Source organism: Podarcis cretensis (genome assembly GCF_951804945.1).
Source record: "Podarcis cretensis genome assembly, chromosome: 4".
NCBI classification, from domain to species: Eukaryota; Metazoa; Chordata; class Lepidosauria; order Squamata; family Lacertidae; genus Podarcis; species Podarcis cretensis.
The window spans coordinates 54,161,892-54,177,831 of NC_137173.1; the positions used below are offsets into that span (position 1 = coordinate 54,161,892).

A 15,940-nucleotide genomic window follows, 5' to 3' on the forward strand; every position below is an offset into this window, starting at 1 on the left:
GAACCCCTAACAAACTACAATGCCCAGAATTCTTTGAAAGGAGAAAATGTGTTTTGTATGTGCACAGCCTTGCATTCCCTTTAGAAGACTCCACCCTGGTATTGTTTACTGCTTGTTTACAGCAGCTCATTGGGCTGCACACTCAAACGGCTTAGCAGCTCTCCGCATATGCAGTGCATAATAATAATGATAATGATAATATAATAATTTATTTATACCCCATCCATTTGGCTGGGTTTCCCCAGCCACTCTGAGTGGCTCACAATCGTATTAAAAACACGACAAAACATCAAACCTTAAAAACTTCCCTATACAGGCATGCAAGGGGGTGGGAGAAAGTCAAGAGTGAGGCTCTAGCATGCAAAACTGCAGGGGAGGAAAAGAAAGTTTGGGGGAATAGAAGGAAAGAGAGGATACACCAGCCATGTGTGAGGGAAGGAAGAGAAATAAATAGGGTATCTATGTGGGTTTTTGTTTGTTTGTTTGTTTGTTTGTTTGTTTGTAAGTTGCTTTGGGTTGCCTTGGGCAAGATAAAGCAACTTACACATTTAATATATATTTTTTTTAAAAAAAGAATTGAATAAAGAGAAGGAGGTAGAAGGGATGAATGGGCTGAGGGAAAGAAATGGTGAATCCCACTGTGCTGGGCCTGCTGGGCTTCCTGACCCCTCTGCTTCTCTCCCTCTTCCTCTCCTCCCCCCAGTGGATGCTGGCCCATTAGAGTGAATGGGGCACTGCCACACCAATCTGAGACTACCCTTAGCCATCTCCCACCTGCTGATCTTCTTACTTATGACCAGTCAAGGGGCTCCTCTGCCTGTCAACGACCTCCTCCGTAGCCTCAGCGTTGTCCTTGTAGAACTCAGCAGGGGGAAGCAGGGTAATAAAACTAGAACCAGTTGGCTCTGCCTGTTATTGGCTTTGGTTCCGCCTCCTGTCAATTTCCCTGCCTCCTGACCTACCAGTCCTAATGGGCATCAGCCACCACTGTGCTCATGCGCGTCCAACTTTCTTATCACTTAAGGAGCTTGGTGTGGGGGGTGGAAAGGCCAGAGAGAATTTTCATGGAAATTAGAAAGTGGGAAAATTTTTATAAGTTGCTATTAGCAGTCAATTGGGAATAGAGATGAAGGACACTGGGGAAGGAAGCTGTCGTAGGGTTGCCATATTTTGAAGAGCAAAAAGCAGGACATATTTGCCGGCTTCTATTTTTAACTATGGATCACTATGACGACTCTCATTTTACATACCCATGAAAAAGAGGACATGTCCTGGAAAAAGAGGGCAGGAAAAAGTGAATATAAAAGAAAAGGGGGATGAATAAAAGCAATTGGCAGTTTGGAGCTGGGAATAGGGTAGATGTTTCTTATCCTGGGGTTCCAAAAAAAAAAAAATGGAGATTTTTTTATTCCCTGCCCCATATGCCTGCCAATATTTATTTTACTCATGTCCTGTTTCCTTTCACACTTAATAAACATTAATGTGTGATTAATACAAAATTTGATAAATGCGCTTACTAAGGAGTAAGCTCCACTGAAGGCGGTGGTACTTACTTCTGAGTAAATGAAGATTGCACTATTAAGAGTAAAATACCATCTGTTGCTGTAGTGAAGAATTAATTCTTGGTACAGCACACGTACAGAGCCCTGTTTTGACTTGAATTTGTAATCCCTGGGGGTTTTCTTATCATAGCATCAGCTCAAATTGAGAAGCAAACAATACCAGAAAATAAATACTTTTCTTTTGAAACCGACAACTCTTAAGAATAAAGGAAACGAGTGAAGTAACATTTACACAGAACCAATAGAAACTCCAATTATATGTGCTGCAGTGATTTCCAGCATGTTGTGGTGAAGTGATCAACAACTCATGTGTTGGTGGAATTATATTAGTGATGGTGGTTACTTGTGACTATGTCTCTGTGAACAAAATCTGTATTTCACAAAACTGGAGGTATTGCCTCCTAGATTTGGAGAACTAGTTGTGTATTATGAATTTTCACCAAAATTATCAGAGGATGGGAGAAAAGTACCACTGAATATCAATCTTAAAGATAACCGTATTAAACAATATGATTAATATTGTTGTGAGGGGTGTATTTTTTGTATCTGAACACTTACTGTTTTACCTTGTAGTAACTAAGTGCAAGCCACACTAAATAACTATAATAATAGTTAATAACTAAATAACCCAGAATAACTATCTGATCAGGTCTCTGCTTTAATTAGATAAAAATTAATTACTAAATCCCATCAGGCTTATTCCCAACCTTTACTTCATGACTCAAGATACTGGGTGAGCTCATACATGAATGCTTATAACTTTTCCCATTTTTTTTTATCCTACTTCTCTAAATGTGGAAACAAAGCAGCTAGAAAAACAACAACAAACAAATGAGGGTATGGGTTTTTTAAAAAATAACAAATAGGAAAAAGCAACAGCAATCTGTAATAATTTGCAGCAATATAAAGAGCAAAAAGGCAATAAAAAATGATTATCTCTGCAATGTATGATATTGTAAACTTCTGTTGTAACAAAAAAGTTTTTTAAAAATTGCCTAAGGGTACGTGATCCTGCCCACCTAGCAGTTTGAAAGCACCCTTAAGTGCAAGTAGATAAATAGGTACCGCTTTATAGCAGGAAGGTAAACAGCGTTTCCGTGTGCTGCTCTGGTGCCAGTTCGCCAGAGCAGCTTCGTCACGCTGGCCACGTGACCCGGAAGTGTCTGCGGACAGTGCTGGCTCCCGGCCTCTAGAGTGAGATGAGCACACAACCCTAGAGTCTGTCAAGACTGGCCCGTACGGGCAGGGGTACCTTTACCTTTTAAGGGTACATGAACAGAGATTCATTCATTCATTCATTCATTCATTCATTCATTCATTCATTCATTCTGCCCATCTGACAGCACTGCCACAGAAGAAAATCTCAGGGTTTCTACAGGTAACAGTCAGACTTTGAATTAAGCTGTATAGCAGGCTTCCTCAACCTCGGCCCTCCAAATTTTTTTGGCCTACAACTCCCATGATCCCTAGCTAGCATGACCAGTGGTCAGGAATGCTGGGAATTGTAGTCTCAAAACATCTGGAGGGCCGAGTTTGAGGAAGCCTGCTGTATAGGACTTTAAAAATTAACACCAGCATTTTATAGTGAACTTGGGAGTGAACAGGTAAAGCACTGCAGATGGTATCAAATCAGTGTAGTGCCCATTTCAGGTATTCATATGTTGCTGTTCCAGGCCCTTGCAACTGCATTTTGTACCAATTATAGTTTCCAAAGTGTCTTTAAAGCCTACCGTGTGTGAAGAGCATTGCAGTAATTCAGACTGGAAGTAATTGCTGCACAACTAACTGGCAGGAGGAGGGAGATATCTCCAGGTATGGTGACAGTTGGCCAAGCTGGTAAAACGTGCCCTGGCCACTTAATAGCAAGGGGCAATACTGAGTCCAAGAGCACCCTCAAGCCACTTGATTCTTCAAGCGGAAGTGAAACTCAGCATAGGACCTGATTGTACACTGTCTCCAAGGTCTACAGAGCCCAACCAAAAGCAGGTTTGGTTCGTCTGGATTAAGTGTCAGGTAATTTGCCCATAGCAACTGGTTCCAGACACCTGTTCAGACTTTTCAGCACCTCACCAGGCTCCGTTTATGTAAATGAGAGGTAGAGCTGCATGCTGTTGGCACACTCATAGCATTTCAGTCCCAAAAGTGCATGTACTGTTTTTCTTACTGCTTCAAGCACAAAATGTTCTACAACGGAAGTTCATGCATTTGCCTCCTGGAAGTCCTCAAGGTCCATGCATATATCCACTTGAGCAGTTTTTCATACCATGAAGAGCATTTTGTTTGAACACACTTGGATTAAAAAGAAGCATAAAATCACAGTGCTGCATCTTGTGTGAGAACCTGCAATGCGCTTAGTGCATCTCAAGTCTTTTCTGTGAGGGAAACATCACATGTAACTTAATTTGTTTCAGTGAGAAAACAGTTTTACCTCCTCTCACTTGTTATGTTTTGTCACAAATTTCAACAGAGAGCCAATACCTGTCAGGAATTTAACTTTGATATACCAGAAATATGAGAAAGTGAGTAAGTGCATATAAATGCATATATAATTTCATCAAATTTAAGATCTCCGAGAGGGGGAAAGAAAAAGATAATAAATAAAAGTCATTTCTTTTTCTTCTACCCTCATGAGTATCTTTAAAATCTGAAGCAAGTGCAAAGTCCACTTAAAACAAGGCATATAAAGTACTGTAGTATATAGATTTGATTAATGTACTTACATGTCATGCTTGTCTATCAGATGTGAAGCATTGTCATCCCTGAAGTAAATTTAATGCAAGTCTTAGGATGGCTCTGAGTAGAGAATATAAGAAGAGAGGAGTGACCTCTTTTTCCTTATGACAAGCAAATGTTCAAGGAAGTGGCCGACGTGAGGGAAGTCAAAATCCCAAGCAGACTTACTCATAATAAGGTCCAGTGAATATCTGTGAGGTGGAATCATTGTCAAGATTTTAAACATTTTCCCCCCAAATTGTCATAAGATTGTTGTTGGTTTTTAGGGCTGCAAAACCAGAAACCGTAATAAAACTGAATTATTTGGTCTTGCTTTACAGGTATCAGGCAAATAGGTTCATCAGTGGCATAATATCCAACTTCATTTCCTCCATATGGGAAATGTTCCAGCCCAATGCAGAACTGTAGCTGTAGATTATTGCTTAACATGGGAATTCATCACAAGGAAAATATTAGATGATTGAGCCATAGCTTTCTGCGGTAGATGTTTCTATCTCCCTCATGTAAACAAGTACTTTCATGATTCTTACTTTTACCTCAGGGCAAAAGAGTCACCGAAAAGGAAGAAAGGGGCATTGTTATACTACTTTAAGATTAAGTAACTCCATGATGCTGCTTCCTGTTACTAGCTTTTCCTGCTTCTCGCACTGGGCATGGATTTAATTTCCACATCCCTCAAGTGTCATATCAATGCACATTACACCACTTTGTTTATACACCCATTTCATTACTAACTCACAGCACAGTTTACAACATTTATTAAAACTAGACCTATTTCCCACAGGACCTGAACAGATTTCTGCTCCCTGAGCTACAAAGCTTTCTATGTTTACAAAGGACCAAACTGCGAGTTATATTAAAAGAGCTTTTAACTGACGTGCTTAGAAAAAGCAGATGTGTGTATGCATATGTGTGTGTGTCAGTTGTGATCAGTGATTCTGGAGTGCATGAGAGGGATGTGGGTGATGTTGTGGTCTAAACCTCTGAGTTTCTTGGGCTTGCCGATCTATGATCAGCGATTTGAATCCCTGTGACGGAGTGAGCTCCCATTGCTCTGTCCCAGCTCCTGGCAACCTAGCAGTTCAAATTACAGATAGGTAGCCGTGTTGGTCTGCCATAGTCAAAACAAAATAAAAGAAAAGAATTCCTTCCAGTAGCACCTTAAAGACCAACTAAGTTAGTTCTAGGTATGAGCTTTCGTGTGCATGCACACTTCTTCAGATACACTGAAACAGAAGTCACCAGACCCTTCTATATAGTGAGAAGGTGGGAAGGGGTATTACTCAGAAGGGTGGTGGGAATGGGTGATTGGCAGATAGCTGTGATGAGCCTGTTGACGACTCTTAACGATTGCAATAGGTCTTACAGGAAAAAGCAAGGGGTGAGAAGGTGAAAAATGGCTTTGTCATGTATAATGAGATAAGAATCCAATGTCTTTGTTCAGACCAGGTCTCTCCATGGTTTTAAGTTTGGTAATAAGTTGCAATTCAGCAGCTTCTCTTTCCAGTCTATTTCTGAAATTCCTTTGTAATAGAACAGCTACTTTGCGATCTTGTATAGAATGTCCTGGGAGATTGAAGTGTTCTCCTACTGGTTTCTCTGTCTTGTGATTCCTGATGTCGGATTTATGTCCATTTATCCTTTGGCGTAAGGTTTGGCCTGTTTGTCCAATATAGAGAGCTGAAGGACACTGTTGGCATTTGATGGCATACACAATGTTAGACGATGAGCAATTAAATAGTCCCGAGCTGGTATGTGTGATGTTGTTGGGGCCAGTAATGGTGTTGTCCGGGTGTATGTGGCAGCAAAGTTGGCATCTGGGTTTATTGCAGGCTCTGGTGCCAGTGTCCGTGTTAAGTCTGGTTGTAGTATTATTGTGGGTTAGGAGTTGTTTAAGATTGGGTGGCTGTCTGTAGGCAATGAAAGGTCTTCCTCCCAGAGCTTGAGAAAGAGAACTGTCATTGTCCAGGAGAGGTTGTAGATCTCTGATGATGCGTTGTACTGTTTTAACTTGGGAGCTGTATGTGATGACTAGAGGTGTTCTGTTATTTTCTTTTTTGGGTCTGTCTTGCAGCAAGTTCTCTCTGGGTATCAGTCTGGCTCTGTAGATCAACAGTTCTGTTTTAGCAGTTTTGTTTTAGCAGTTCAAAAGCACCCCAGTGCAAATAGATGAATAGGTACCGCTGCAGCAGGAAGGTAAACGGCATTTCCGTGCACTCCGGTTTCTGTCACAATGTCCCGTTGCGCCAGAAGCAGGTTAGTCATGCTGGCCACATGACCCAGAAAGCCGTCTGTGGACAAACGTTGGCTCCCTTGGTGTTAAAGCGAGATGAGTGCCGCAACCCCAGTCGCCTTTGACTGGACTTAACCGTCCAGCAGTCCTTTACCATTTTACCTTTTACCTGTTCCCTACTCCCTTTGCACCATTTCCCCACAAAAAATATCCCCTGGGAGCTGTGCTCTCTGAAGCAGCTATTTGCAGCCCAGCCCTCTCCATGAAAGGTTGCTGTTTCTCCATGTTAAACCATTGCTACATACATTTTCTGCCTCATTGTAGTTCCATGAAGAGTCAGGAACTGCTGGCTTATTAAGGTCTCCATAACACACTAGGATAAGGTATGAATAAGGTATCCATTTCTATATCTTATCTACTTATTTCATAATACTTCGCTTCTACGCAGTTCTCAGAACTGTTTGCTTGTTCTTCTAGCTTCATGTTGATCTACATTTGTGTAGTTGGTTGGTAGGTGAGGCCTTGTTGGTGATGCACCCATGGGGGCTGGCTGGTTGTTGTTGATCTGACAGGCCATCTCAGAGGTGGTTCCCCATTTGTGGAATGCTCTTACTGGTGAGGTATGTCTTTCTCCATTCCTCTTTGTCCCCATTCCTCTTTGTCCAGTCATTTGGTAGTTGAAATATACTGTTTGTGGCAACCCTGAAATCATTGACTGAGAGAATGAAATTGTTTTTAACAGTTTTAATGATTTTATAAAATGATATTTCTATTAATATACTTGCCACCCTGGATTGCTTTGGGATGAAAAACAGGGTATAAAGCAAACAAATAACAATAATAAATAGCTTCTATACATTTCTACAGTGGAATGGACAGGCTTAGTTTGACTGAAAGTGCTATTCAGGTGAGATGCATCATATCATCCGTTTCACAGCAATAAATTCTGCAAAATCTGCACAAGTTTCTACAGAATTTCAAACATTTGGCATAGAGACTGAGGTAACACATGATAGAAGTACCTTGGATCTGTTGGGAGAAACAGAAAATTCCAGAGTGGAAAAATTTCCCTCTCCGTTCCCTGAAAGCCTTACATTAGGTCTGTAGGTCTTGTGACTCGTCAACAGATGAATGAAGTCTGCAAGGCAAGTATTGTGGCCATTCTGGTGCCTGACTCTCCCCATCCTAAATTTTGTAAAGACTACACAGTTTAATAGGTTGCTCATGAGCTTGTATGCATGGCTGATAGGCTGTTTGCCCAGTGGGTCACAGATTGTGCAGAATCACTTGCATATGCTTTATTTTCACAATAATCTGATGCTCTAAATTAATTATGTTTTTTTTTTTAATTTTTTTTTAATTTCATATTTATTAAGATTTTTGAATACAAATGCATAAATAAAAATTACTTATATCATAACATAATTTCGTCTCTTCTTTGGACTCCCTCTCATCTCCCGCTCCCACTTACATCGTTGCAAAAGATTTTTTCCAAGCAAATTACCCACTTGTTTACAATATTTATCACCGCTCATTTAGATAAAATCTAACAATTCTCCAAAATAAATTTATATTTTCCTTATTTCTCACTTATCATCAAAATCAAATCTAATTCAATGGTAGGCAATTATTTATGATCTAGCATCCTTCTTAACATTCAACCAAATTACAGTATTTCTGTAAATAAGTCTTAAATTTCCCCCAGTCCTCCTCAACCCTCTCTTCTCCCAGGTCTTGGATCCTGCCAGTCATCTCGGCCAGTTGCATATAGTCTATCAGCTGCATCTGCCACTCTTCCAGTGTGGGTAGATCTTGAGTTTTCCAATTCTTAGCGATGAGTATCCTTGCTGCCGTTGTTGCATACATTAAAAATGTTCGGTCCTTCTTTAACACCTTCTGGCCGACAATACCCAGAAGGAAGGCCTCTGGTTTCTTAGTAAAGGTATACCTAAATACCTTCTTCAGCTCATTATATATCATTTCCCAGAAGGCCTTAATTATGACATTTCTATGATTTGGACTGTGCTATCAGAAAGCATCAGCTGTGCCTCATGGAAAAGTTGACAATGACTGAATTTTGTGGACTAATTTCTAGACAGTTCTCATTTCTACCTCTGGATATTTTTTTAAACCAGAAAATGACCTACTGATACAAAGAGATGGTTCTTTTTACCTTTTTGATATGAGTGCCTCTTCCTTCCTGGTACAGATAGAGATGGAGCTAAATGTAAGTCCCCTGGGATGGAATTCCACAGGTAAAATAAACTTGTATAATTATCAGAAAATATGTTAATTTGTTTTCTATATGAAGCTGAATGCATTAACACCTGTAGTTTTCCCCAGTAAATTTCCTCAACTTTACAATTAGTCTATACTATGCTTATTTAAATGTTCCTCTTGGCTATTTTCAGAAACAGCAGATAATGGATTGTTTCAGGGACCTGAACTTCTCAAGATTACCACCAGCCAAGCCATAACACCATCAACCAGGACTTTCCAGGTTAAATGACTCATTAGTACACTGTACTTCTTCTGTGGCTCATGGTAAGAAAATTGTAACTCAAAATATCCTGCTGGCCTTTTTTATGTTGTTAACCATATTGCCTTTAGATGTCAGTTCAGTTTATTCCCACAGAGCAGGATGATGTCTGCAGAATGAACACTGATATGAATCTTTTGCTTATTGGCTTTTTGTGGAAGACTTTAATGAGTTAATAGAAACTATAGATATCGTTTTAAATACCCTATTGTTAATTTTCCAAACGAGATGGCCTAGCTTAATGATGCACAGGAATCTTTCATCTTATGTTGGAGTTCGGTTCCAAGGGTTATGAGTAGTACAAGGCTGTTTCCTATATCTTGTAATCTGCCTTGATGACTTTGTAAACCACAATTTCTTTACTGCTATATATGAAGATGGACCGCAGCTCATTGGTACAGCTTTGCATGTATAAGATCACATGCTCAATCTTTGGTATCTTCAAGAGTCATAAGGAGCACAGATAATCAAAGGATGAAATACTAGACTAAAAGTTAATTTGTGCTTCCCAGTGGCACCACTAGCATTGGGCTTTGGGGCCTAAGCTGAAAGTCTCCCTCAATGAATCCAGAGTAGCAGTGGTAGGTAAGATGGCAAGCCACAGCATGTGTCAGGTTTGCAGGTGGTTACTCACGAGTAAACAGCCAGGACTCTGACCTGTCTTTTACAGGTTTTATTTGGTGCAAACTATATACAGTGCAGAAGCCCAAAGTTCATGTCTGTCTCAGTCACTTGCAGATTCCAGGAATGACCCCTTCCAGTTTTCCCCCCAACATAAGAACTTAAGACACCCCAAATCTCCGCCTCCCCTTCTTCCTTTTCATCCCTGTGCACAAACTGGGTGACAGAAGCAACATGTCGGTTTCCTGACCAGCCTGGCTAAGCGAAGTGCTTGCGCTCACCGTAGCCTCTGTGATCCTTTCCCTTACCTTGCCCCTCCTTTCCCCCTCTGCTTCACTGGAGGCGTGGTTCTCTCCAGTGCCTGATGAAGAGCTACTTCTGAACGTCAGAGGCTCCCTGTATTCTTGTGCCCCCCCCTTTTGATGGCAGTCCCCTGACAGCATGCTAGAAAGCAAAGTGTGCACACCACCAATTTAATATACATACCCCCAAGGCAATGAGAGTGGCAACGAGAGGAGCCAACCCGATGCCAGCTTTGGGTGGAGCATGCAGGAAGCAGGTTGTTATGTACTGAGTTGAATAGGATCCAAACTGCAGCAGTCTGATTGGTCCTAGAACAATAGGATTCAGAATGCAGCAGTCTGATTGGTCCTAGAACAATAGGATTCAGAATGCAGCAGTCTGATTGGTCCTAGAACAATGCAGCAGTATGATTGGTTGTCAGGAACCACCCAATCATGCTCCAGATATAAGTGAATCCACAACCTGATTGGCTTACAGTAGAATTCCAGAATTAGCCAATCATGTGCAGCCCATTGTGTAAATAATGTATATAAAGCAGATACTTTGAGGGGACATTCATTCATTCCTCCTCACCACTATGAGCTGAATAAAGAGCATGAAATCACTTTGCGACTCTGAGTATATTTCACTGGTGACGAAGGTGGGATCCCGCTGAGCTGACTGCCACACACAGCACCGCAGCACTGCCACCTGCCACACCGCAGCCTCGCACCATGTATCCAGGCTTCAGCTCCGGGACACAAGGAACTCAGAATGGCAACCGACAGCAGCTTCTCGCCGTTCAACCCAGCATCTGGAGATTGGGAAGCGTACGCCTCCCGTTTCACCTTCCTCCTAGAAGCCAAAGGGGTCACCGATGAAGAAGACGCCAAGAAGAGGGCGATATTCTTCAGCATCTGCGGAGAGGAGACGTTTGAAATCGCCCGGGCTCTCCTTGCACCTGAAGACGTCGCTACTGTTCCATACAAAACAATAATGGAACAGCTGAAGGGGCACTTTTCGCCGCAGCCCTCAGTGGTGGCTCGTCGAAATGCCTTCTACGCACAGCGGCAAGCCCCTGGGGAAACCATAACTGGGTTTGTGACCTCTCTCCGCCAAGCCGCCCAGTTCTGCAACTTCTCAGAGCTGGAGAACATGCTTCGTGACCGCCTTGTCGGTGGCCTGAAGGATGAGAAGCTGCAACGACGCCTCTACGCTAAGAAGGACCTAACGCTCCAGGTCGCTCTGGAGGAGGCCCTGGCAACGGAAGGGGTGGGGACCTTCAGGGTGCAATACCGAGGGCGGACGCGGCAACTGGACTTGCTTGTGGTCAAGGGCCCCTACATTAGGTTACTGGGATTGGCATGGGGCTAGCCATCACCGGGGTGAACCACACTACCTTACAAGTGGACATGGACGCCATATGCAAGGAATTTCCAGGGGTTTTTGATGGGAAATTGGGACAGTATATGGGCCCCCCATTGCTCTACAGTTTGACCCCACAATACGACCAGTCAGGCTCAAGGCCCGCCAGGTCCCGTTCGCCCTGAAACCCCGTATAGACGAGGAATTGGACCGGCTCGTGGAGCAAGGAGTGCTGGAGCTGGTGCCTAATGCCCCCTGGGAAACCCCAATTGTCACACCCGTCAAGCCTAATGGTTCGGTCCGCATCTGCGCAGACTACAAATGTACCATAAACAAGGCCCTCACGGCCCATGCATACCCAGTGCCAGTGGTCAGCCATGTCCTTGCCACCCTGGCTGGGTCGAAAATTTTTGGCAAGCTGGACTTGGCCCAAGCATATCAACAGCTGGCAGTAGATGAGGCCACAGCAGAGGCACAGACGATTGTGACGCACAGAGGAGCGTTCAGGGTAAAGCGGCTGCAATTCGGTGTCAGTGTGGCACCAGGCATATTCCAGAATCTAATGGACTCGCTCCTTAAAGGGATTCCTGGCGTCACCCACTTCTTCGATGATGTGTTGATTGCCGGGCCCACACCAGAGGAGTTTGAGGACCGCCTCCGCACCGTTCTGCACTGTTTCCAGACGGCGGGTCTCAAGGTGAAGCGGGGAAAATGTCTACTAGGAGTGCCTCAGGTGGACTTTCTGGGATTTATGGTGGACGCAGAAGGGGTCCACCCGACTGGGGACAAGGTACGGGCCATTTGTGATGCCCCAGCGCCCAAGAGCAAGACTGAACTTCAGGCCTTCTTAGGACTATTGAACTTTTACCATTTCTTCCTTCCCCACAAGGCGGCGATAGTGGAGCCCCTACACAGACTCCTGGACAAGCGGGCCCCTTGGGTGTGGGGCCAGCGCCAGGAGGCTGCATTCCAGGCAGTCAAGGACTTGCTTGTCTCAAACTCGGTCTTGGCACACTTCGACGAGAGGCTGCCGGTGGTGCTAGCATGCGACACCTTATGAGCCTGGAGCTGCTTCCCGACCGCCTCATTCAGGCACAAGAAGTTGCACACCATTCCAAGAAAGATAGGGTCATCTCCCGGGTCCTGGACTGGGTGTGGAGGGGATGGCCCAGCAGCAGCCCTGGGCCAGAATTCGCTGGCTACACAACCCGCAAACATGAACTGTCAGCCCACAAGGGGTGCCTGTTATGGGGAAGCAGGGTCGTTGTTCCCCAGCCCCTCCGCAAAAGGGTCCTCACAGCCCTACACGAGACACACCCAGGGGTAGTAAGAATGAAGGCCCTTGCCAGGAGTTATGTGTGGTGGCCGGGGATCAACGGAGAGATAGAGGCCTGGGTCAAACACTGCCAGGCCTGCCAAGAATCCCGCCCAGATCCCTCAAGGGCCCCAGTCCAGTCCTGGGAGTCCGCCCAAGCACCATGGTCACGCCTGCATGTGGACTTCGCTGGCCCCTTTCAGGGGAAAACGTTCTTCATAGTGGTGGACTCCTACACCAAATGGCTGGAAGTCGCACTGGTACCATCCACTTCTACATCCGCAGCCATCCGGGTACTACGCAGGCTGTTTGCAACCCACGGGCTCCCTGACACTCTCGTCTCAGACAACGGGACTGCATTTACGTCAGGAGAATTCCAAACCTTCACAGCGCAGAACGCCATCCGCCACATCCGTTCGGCGCCATTCCACCCTGCCACCAATGGCCAAGCAGAACGCATGGTGCGGACCACCAAGGACACCCTTCACCGCATGATGCAAGGGGATTGGGAGTACCGCCTTGCCACATTCCTCCTAGCACAGCACAGCACCCCCAGCTCAACGACTGGCCGGAGCCCCACTGAACTACTAATGGGTCGGCGCCTTGCAATCAGATTGGACTGCCTTCACCCCGATAGAGCTCAGGATGAGGTAGTGGTGGGGGAAGGCAGGAACCCCCGGACCTTCAAGGCCCAGGACCCAGTGTACGCAAAGAATTTTGGGGCAGGCCCAGCATGGGTACCCGCCACAGTCACCAGGGTCACTGGCCCCGTGTCGTACGAGGTGCTAACGGATGGGGGGCAATGCTGGCGGCGCCACTGCGACCAGATATGGCGATGATTCCTGGGAGAAAACCAGGAGGAGGAAAGGTCAGAGGAGTCCCAAGGGAACAGTGGGGCAGTGAGGCCCATAGAGCAGGAGGGGCCAGCAGGAGAGGCAGAATCAGTAAATACAGAGAGGACCCGCGAGGCCGAAAGGACACCGGAACCAGAACCACGACTGAGCGAGCTGGTTGCACCAGACCAAACAGGCCCATCACAGCCAGCATCCTTGGAACACGAGCAAGAACCTGAACCCCGGACCAGGGAACACCACAGGCCGCAACGCACAGGTAGGCCGCTGGCGTACCTCAAGGACTATGAATGCGACCTCCCGGGCAGGACTGGAACTTAGAGGGGAGGGGTGTTATGTACTGAGTTGAATAGGATCCAAACTGCAGCAGTCTGATTGGTCCTAGAACAATAGGATCCAAATTGCAGCAGTCTGATTGGTCCTAGAACAATAGGATCCAAATTGCAGCAGTCTGATTGGTCCTAGAACAATGCAGCAGTATGATTGGTTGGCAGGAACCACCCAATCATGCTCCAGATATAAGTGAATCCACAACCTGATTGGCTTACAGTAGAATTCCAGAATTAGCCAATCATGTGCAGCCCATTGTGTAAATAATGTATATAAAGCAGATACTTTGAGGGGACATTCATTCATTCCTCCTCACCACTATGAGCTGAATAAAGAGTATGAAATCACTTTGCGACTCTGAGTATATTTCACAGGTCAAGCAACCTTAGATCAACCCCTCCTTGCCCCAGTACTCTCTGTGGCCTCACAACCCCAAAGGTAGTGTCTGATTGGCTAAATTCAATGCCACTCTCATTGTTTGGGGGAAATATAGTTAGTTAAAAGTTGTGGCGGATGACTACAAAGCCTCAGCCACTATCAGCACATTGCTTTGTTTCCTAGTTTGTGGTAAGCAGCCTTGCTCCTTTACCTACATGTTCCTCCCATGGCAGTGGCCCTTGGGTCTGTGTGGGAGAAGAGTGTCAACAGCAGGTGGGCGAGCAAGAGAAAGAAGTGTGTCAATTGCATGAGTGCCCTGCCACTCAACAAGGCCCCCATCCTCAACCCTGCTTCAAAGGCGCCTCATCAGAAGTCCTCTCAAACCTGGCAGTGCTTCTTCTGCAAATACACTACTAGGCTCCTCAGGATTCCATCTCTATCCATCTTTTTAAGCACTGCTACGTAGCTGCTTTCCATTTGGAGACAGGGCAGGATATGAATTTACCCTGTAATCCATGGCGAAGATTGGAGGTTTTGTTTTCTGACTAATTAGCTGCCACAATCAACCTGGGATTGGCATTGGGCACACACCTCTTGTATTGCAAGGTGGAGTCTGGTACTCTTCACCTCTGTATTGTCAGGATATGAGGCAAAAGGTTAAGGTGTAGTCTGCTTCCCTCCTTGGAAATGTCTTGGCCTCCCTCAGGAAGCTGATTGTAAAGTTACTGGAAGCAAAGCAACATATATTTCCCCTCAGTATATGGGATTGGATTTTCACAGGCGGTAGATCTGCTGAGTCAGTAAGCATTGTCTTGCTGAGCAACTTTTATAATTGCAATCATGCTTTAAGCACCTCTTGTAATTTTTTATTTATATGATCACCGGTCCCTGAGTAATGATTAGGTTCTTGTGTACGTGATAATGAGGCCCATCAAGCAACAGTAATTGATAAGAATTAGCTCTGTCATACTGTCAGAACGCATGTCTTATTTCTCTGGCACTGGACAATGTCCCCCCCCCCCTTAAATACCTAACCCCAGGGCATTCTTGTGAATCTGTGGTTGAAGTGAAGGAAAGCTAGTTAACTCAACTGAATCACACCCCCATGTTTGAAAGTGCCACCTGACTTAAAATGGAACACAAACAACATTGCAGGCTAGGACTTTTCTGTTCAAATAGAAATGCAGTCCAGATAATAGTTCTTAGTTTATGCAAAAAATCCTCCAGCTTTTCATAATTGTTGAGTTAGAAGGCATCCTGAGGGTCATCTAGTCCAACCCCCTGCAAAGCAGGAATCCTGCCCACAGTTATCCCTGGGTGGGCTTGAACCACGAACTTTCTGGTTAAAGTCAGGTGCACTAACCCATTGCACCACCTGAGCGACCGGTAAGAAAGTTGAGTGAAGCTATTTGTGGTGCAGAACACCAATCAAAATAGATGGCACTTGTGTTGATATTATGAATAGCAGCAGAGCTGTGTTACTGACAAGAAAGAATGATCAAAATCGTGAATCTGAATTATATTTCAATATCCAAAGACCATTTGGATAATAAGGAGGATGACTAAATATATATTTTAATTTTTTTTAGTGAATTAGAGGTTTGCAAGAAGCCCTTCAAGGGAGACAAAAACCAACAAGGCATAGAAGCACACACTTTTAAAATGAAAGGGCTGTGTATGGCAAAGGTGGCATTAGTCCAGTGGTTCCCAACCTTTTCTTGGCCATGCCTC

At 44.7% G+C, this 15,940-nt stretch overlaps 2 protein-coding genes across 2 annotated transcripts in view; both read left to right on the forward strand.

The window, feature by feature from the left end:
- KCNE2 (potassium voltage-gated channel subfamily E regulatory subunit 2) overlaps nucleotides 1-15,940 on the forward strand; it is a 221,928-nt gene that overhangs the window by 27,288 nt on the left and 178,700 nt on the right. The gene's annotated exons all lie outside the window — the stretch shown is intronic.
- CLIC6 (chloride intracellular channel 6) overlaps nucleotides 1-15,940 on the forward strand; it is a 136,769-nt gene that overhangs the window by 14,657 nt on the left and 106,172 nt on the right. Inside the window, exon 2 of the mRNA XM_079974900.1 lies at nucleotides 8,940-9,028. Coding sequence (XP_079831026.1) covers nucleotides 8,940-9,028 — 89 coding nt within the window. The remainder of the gene's footprint in view (nucleotides 1-8,939; nucleotides 9,029-15,940) is intronic.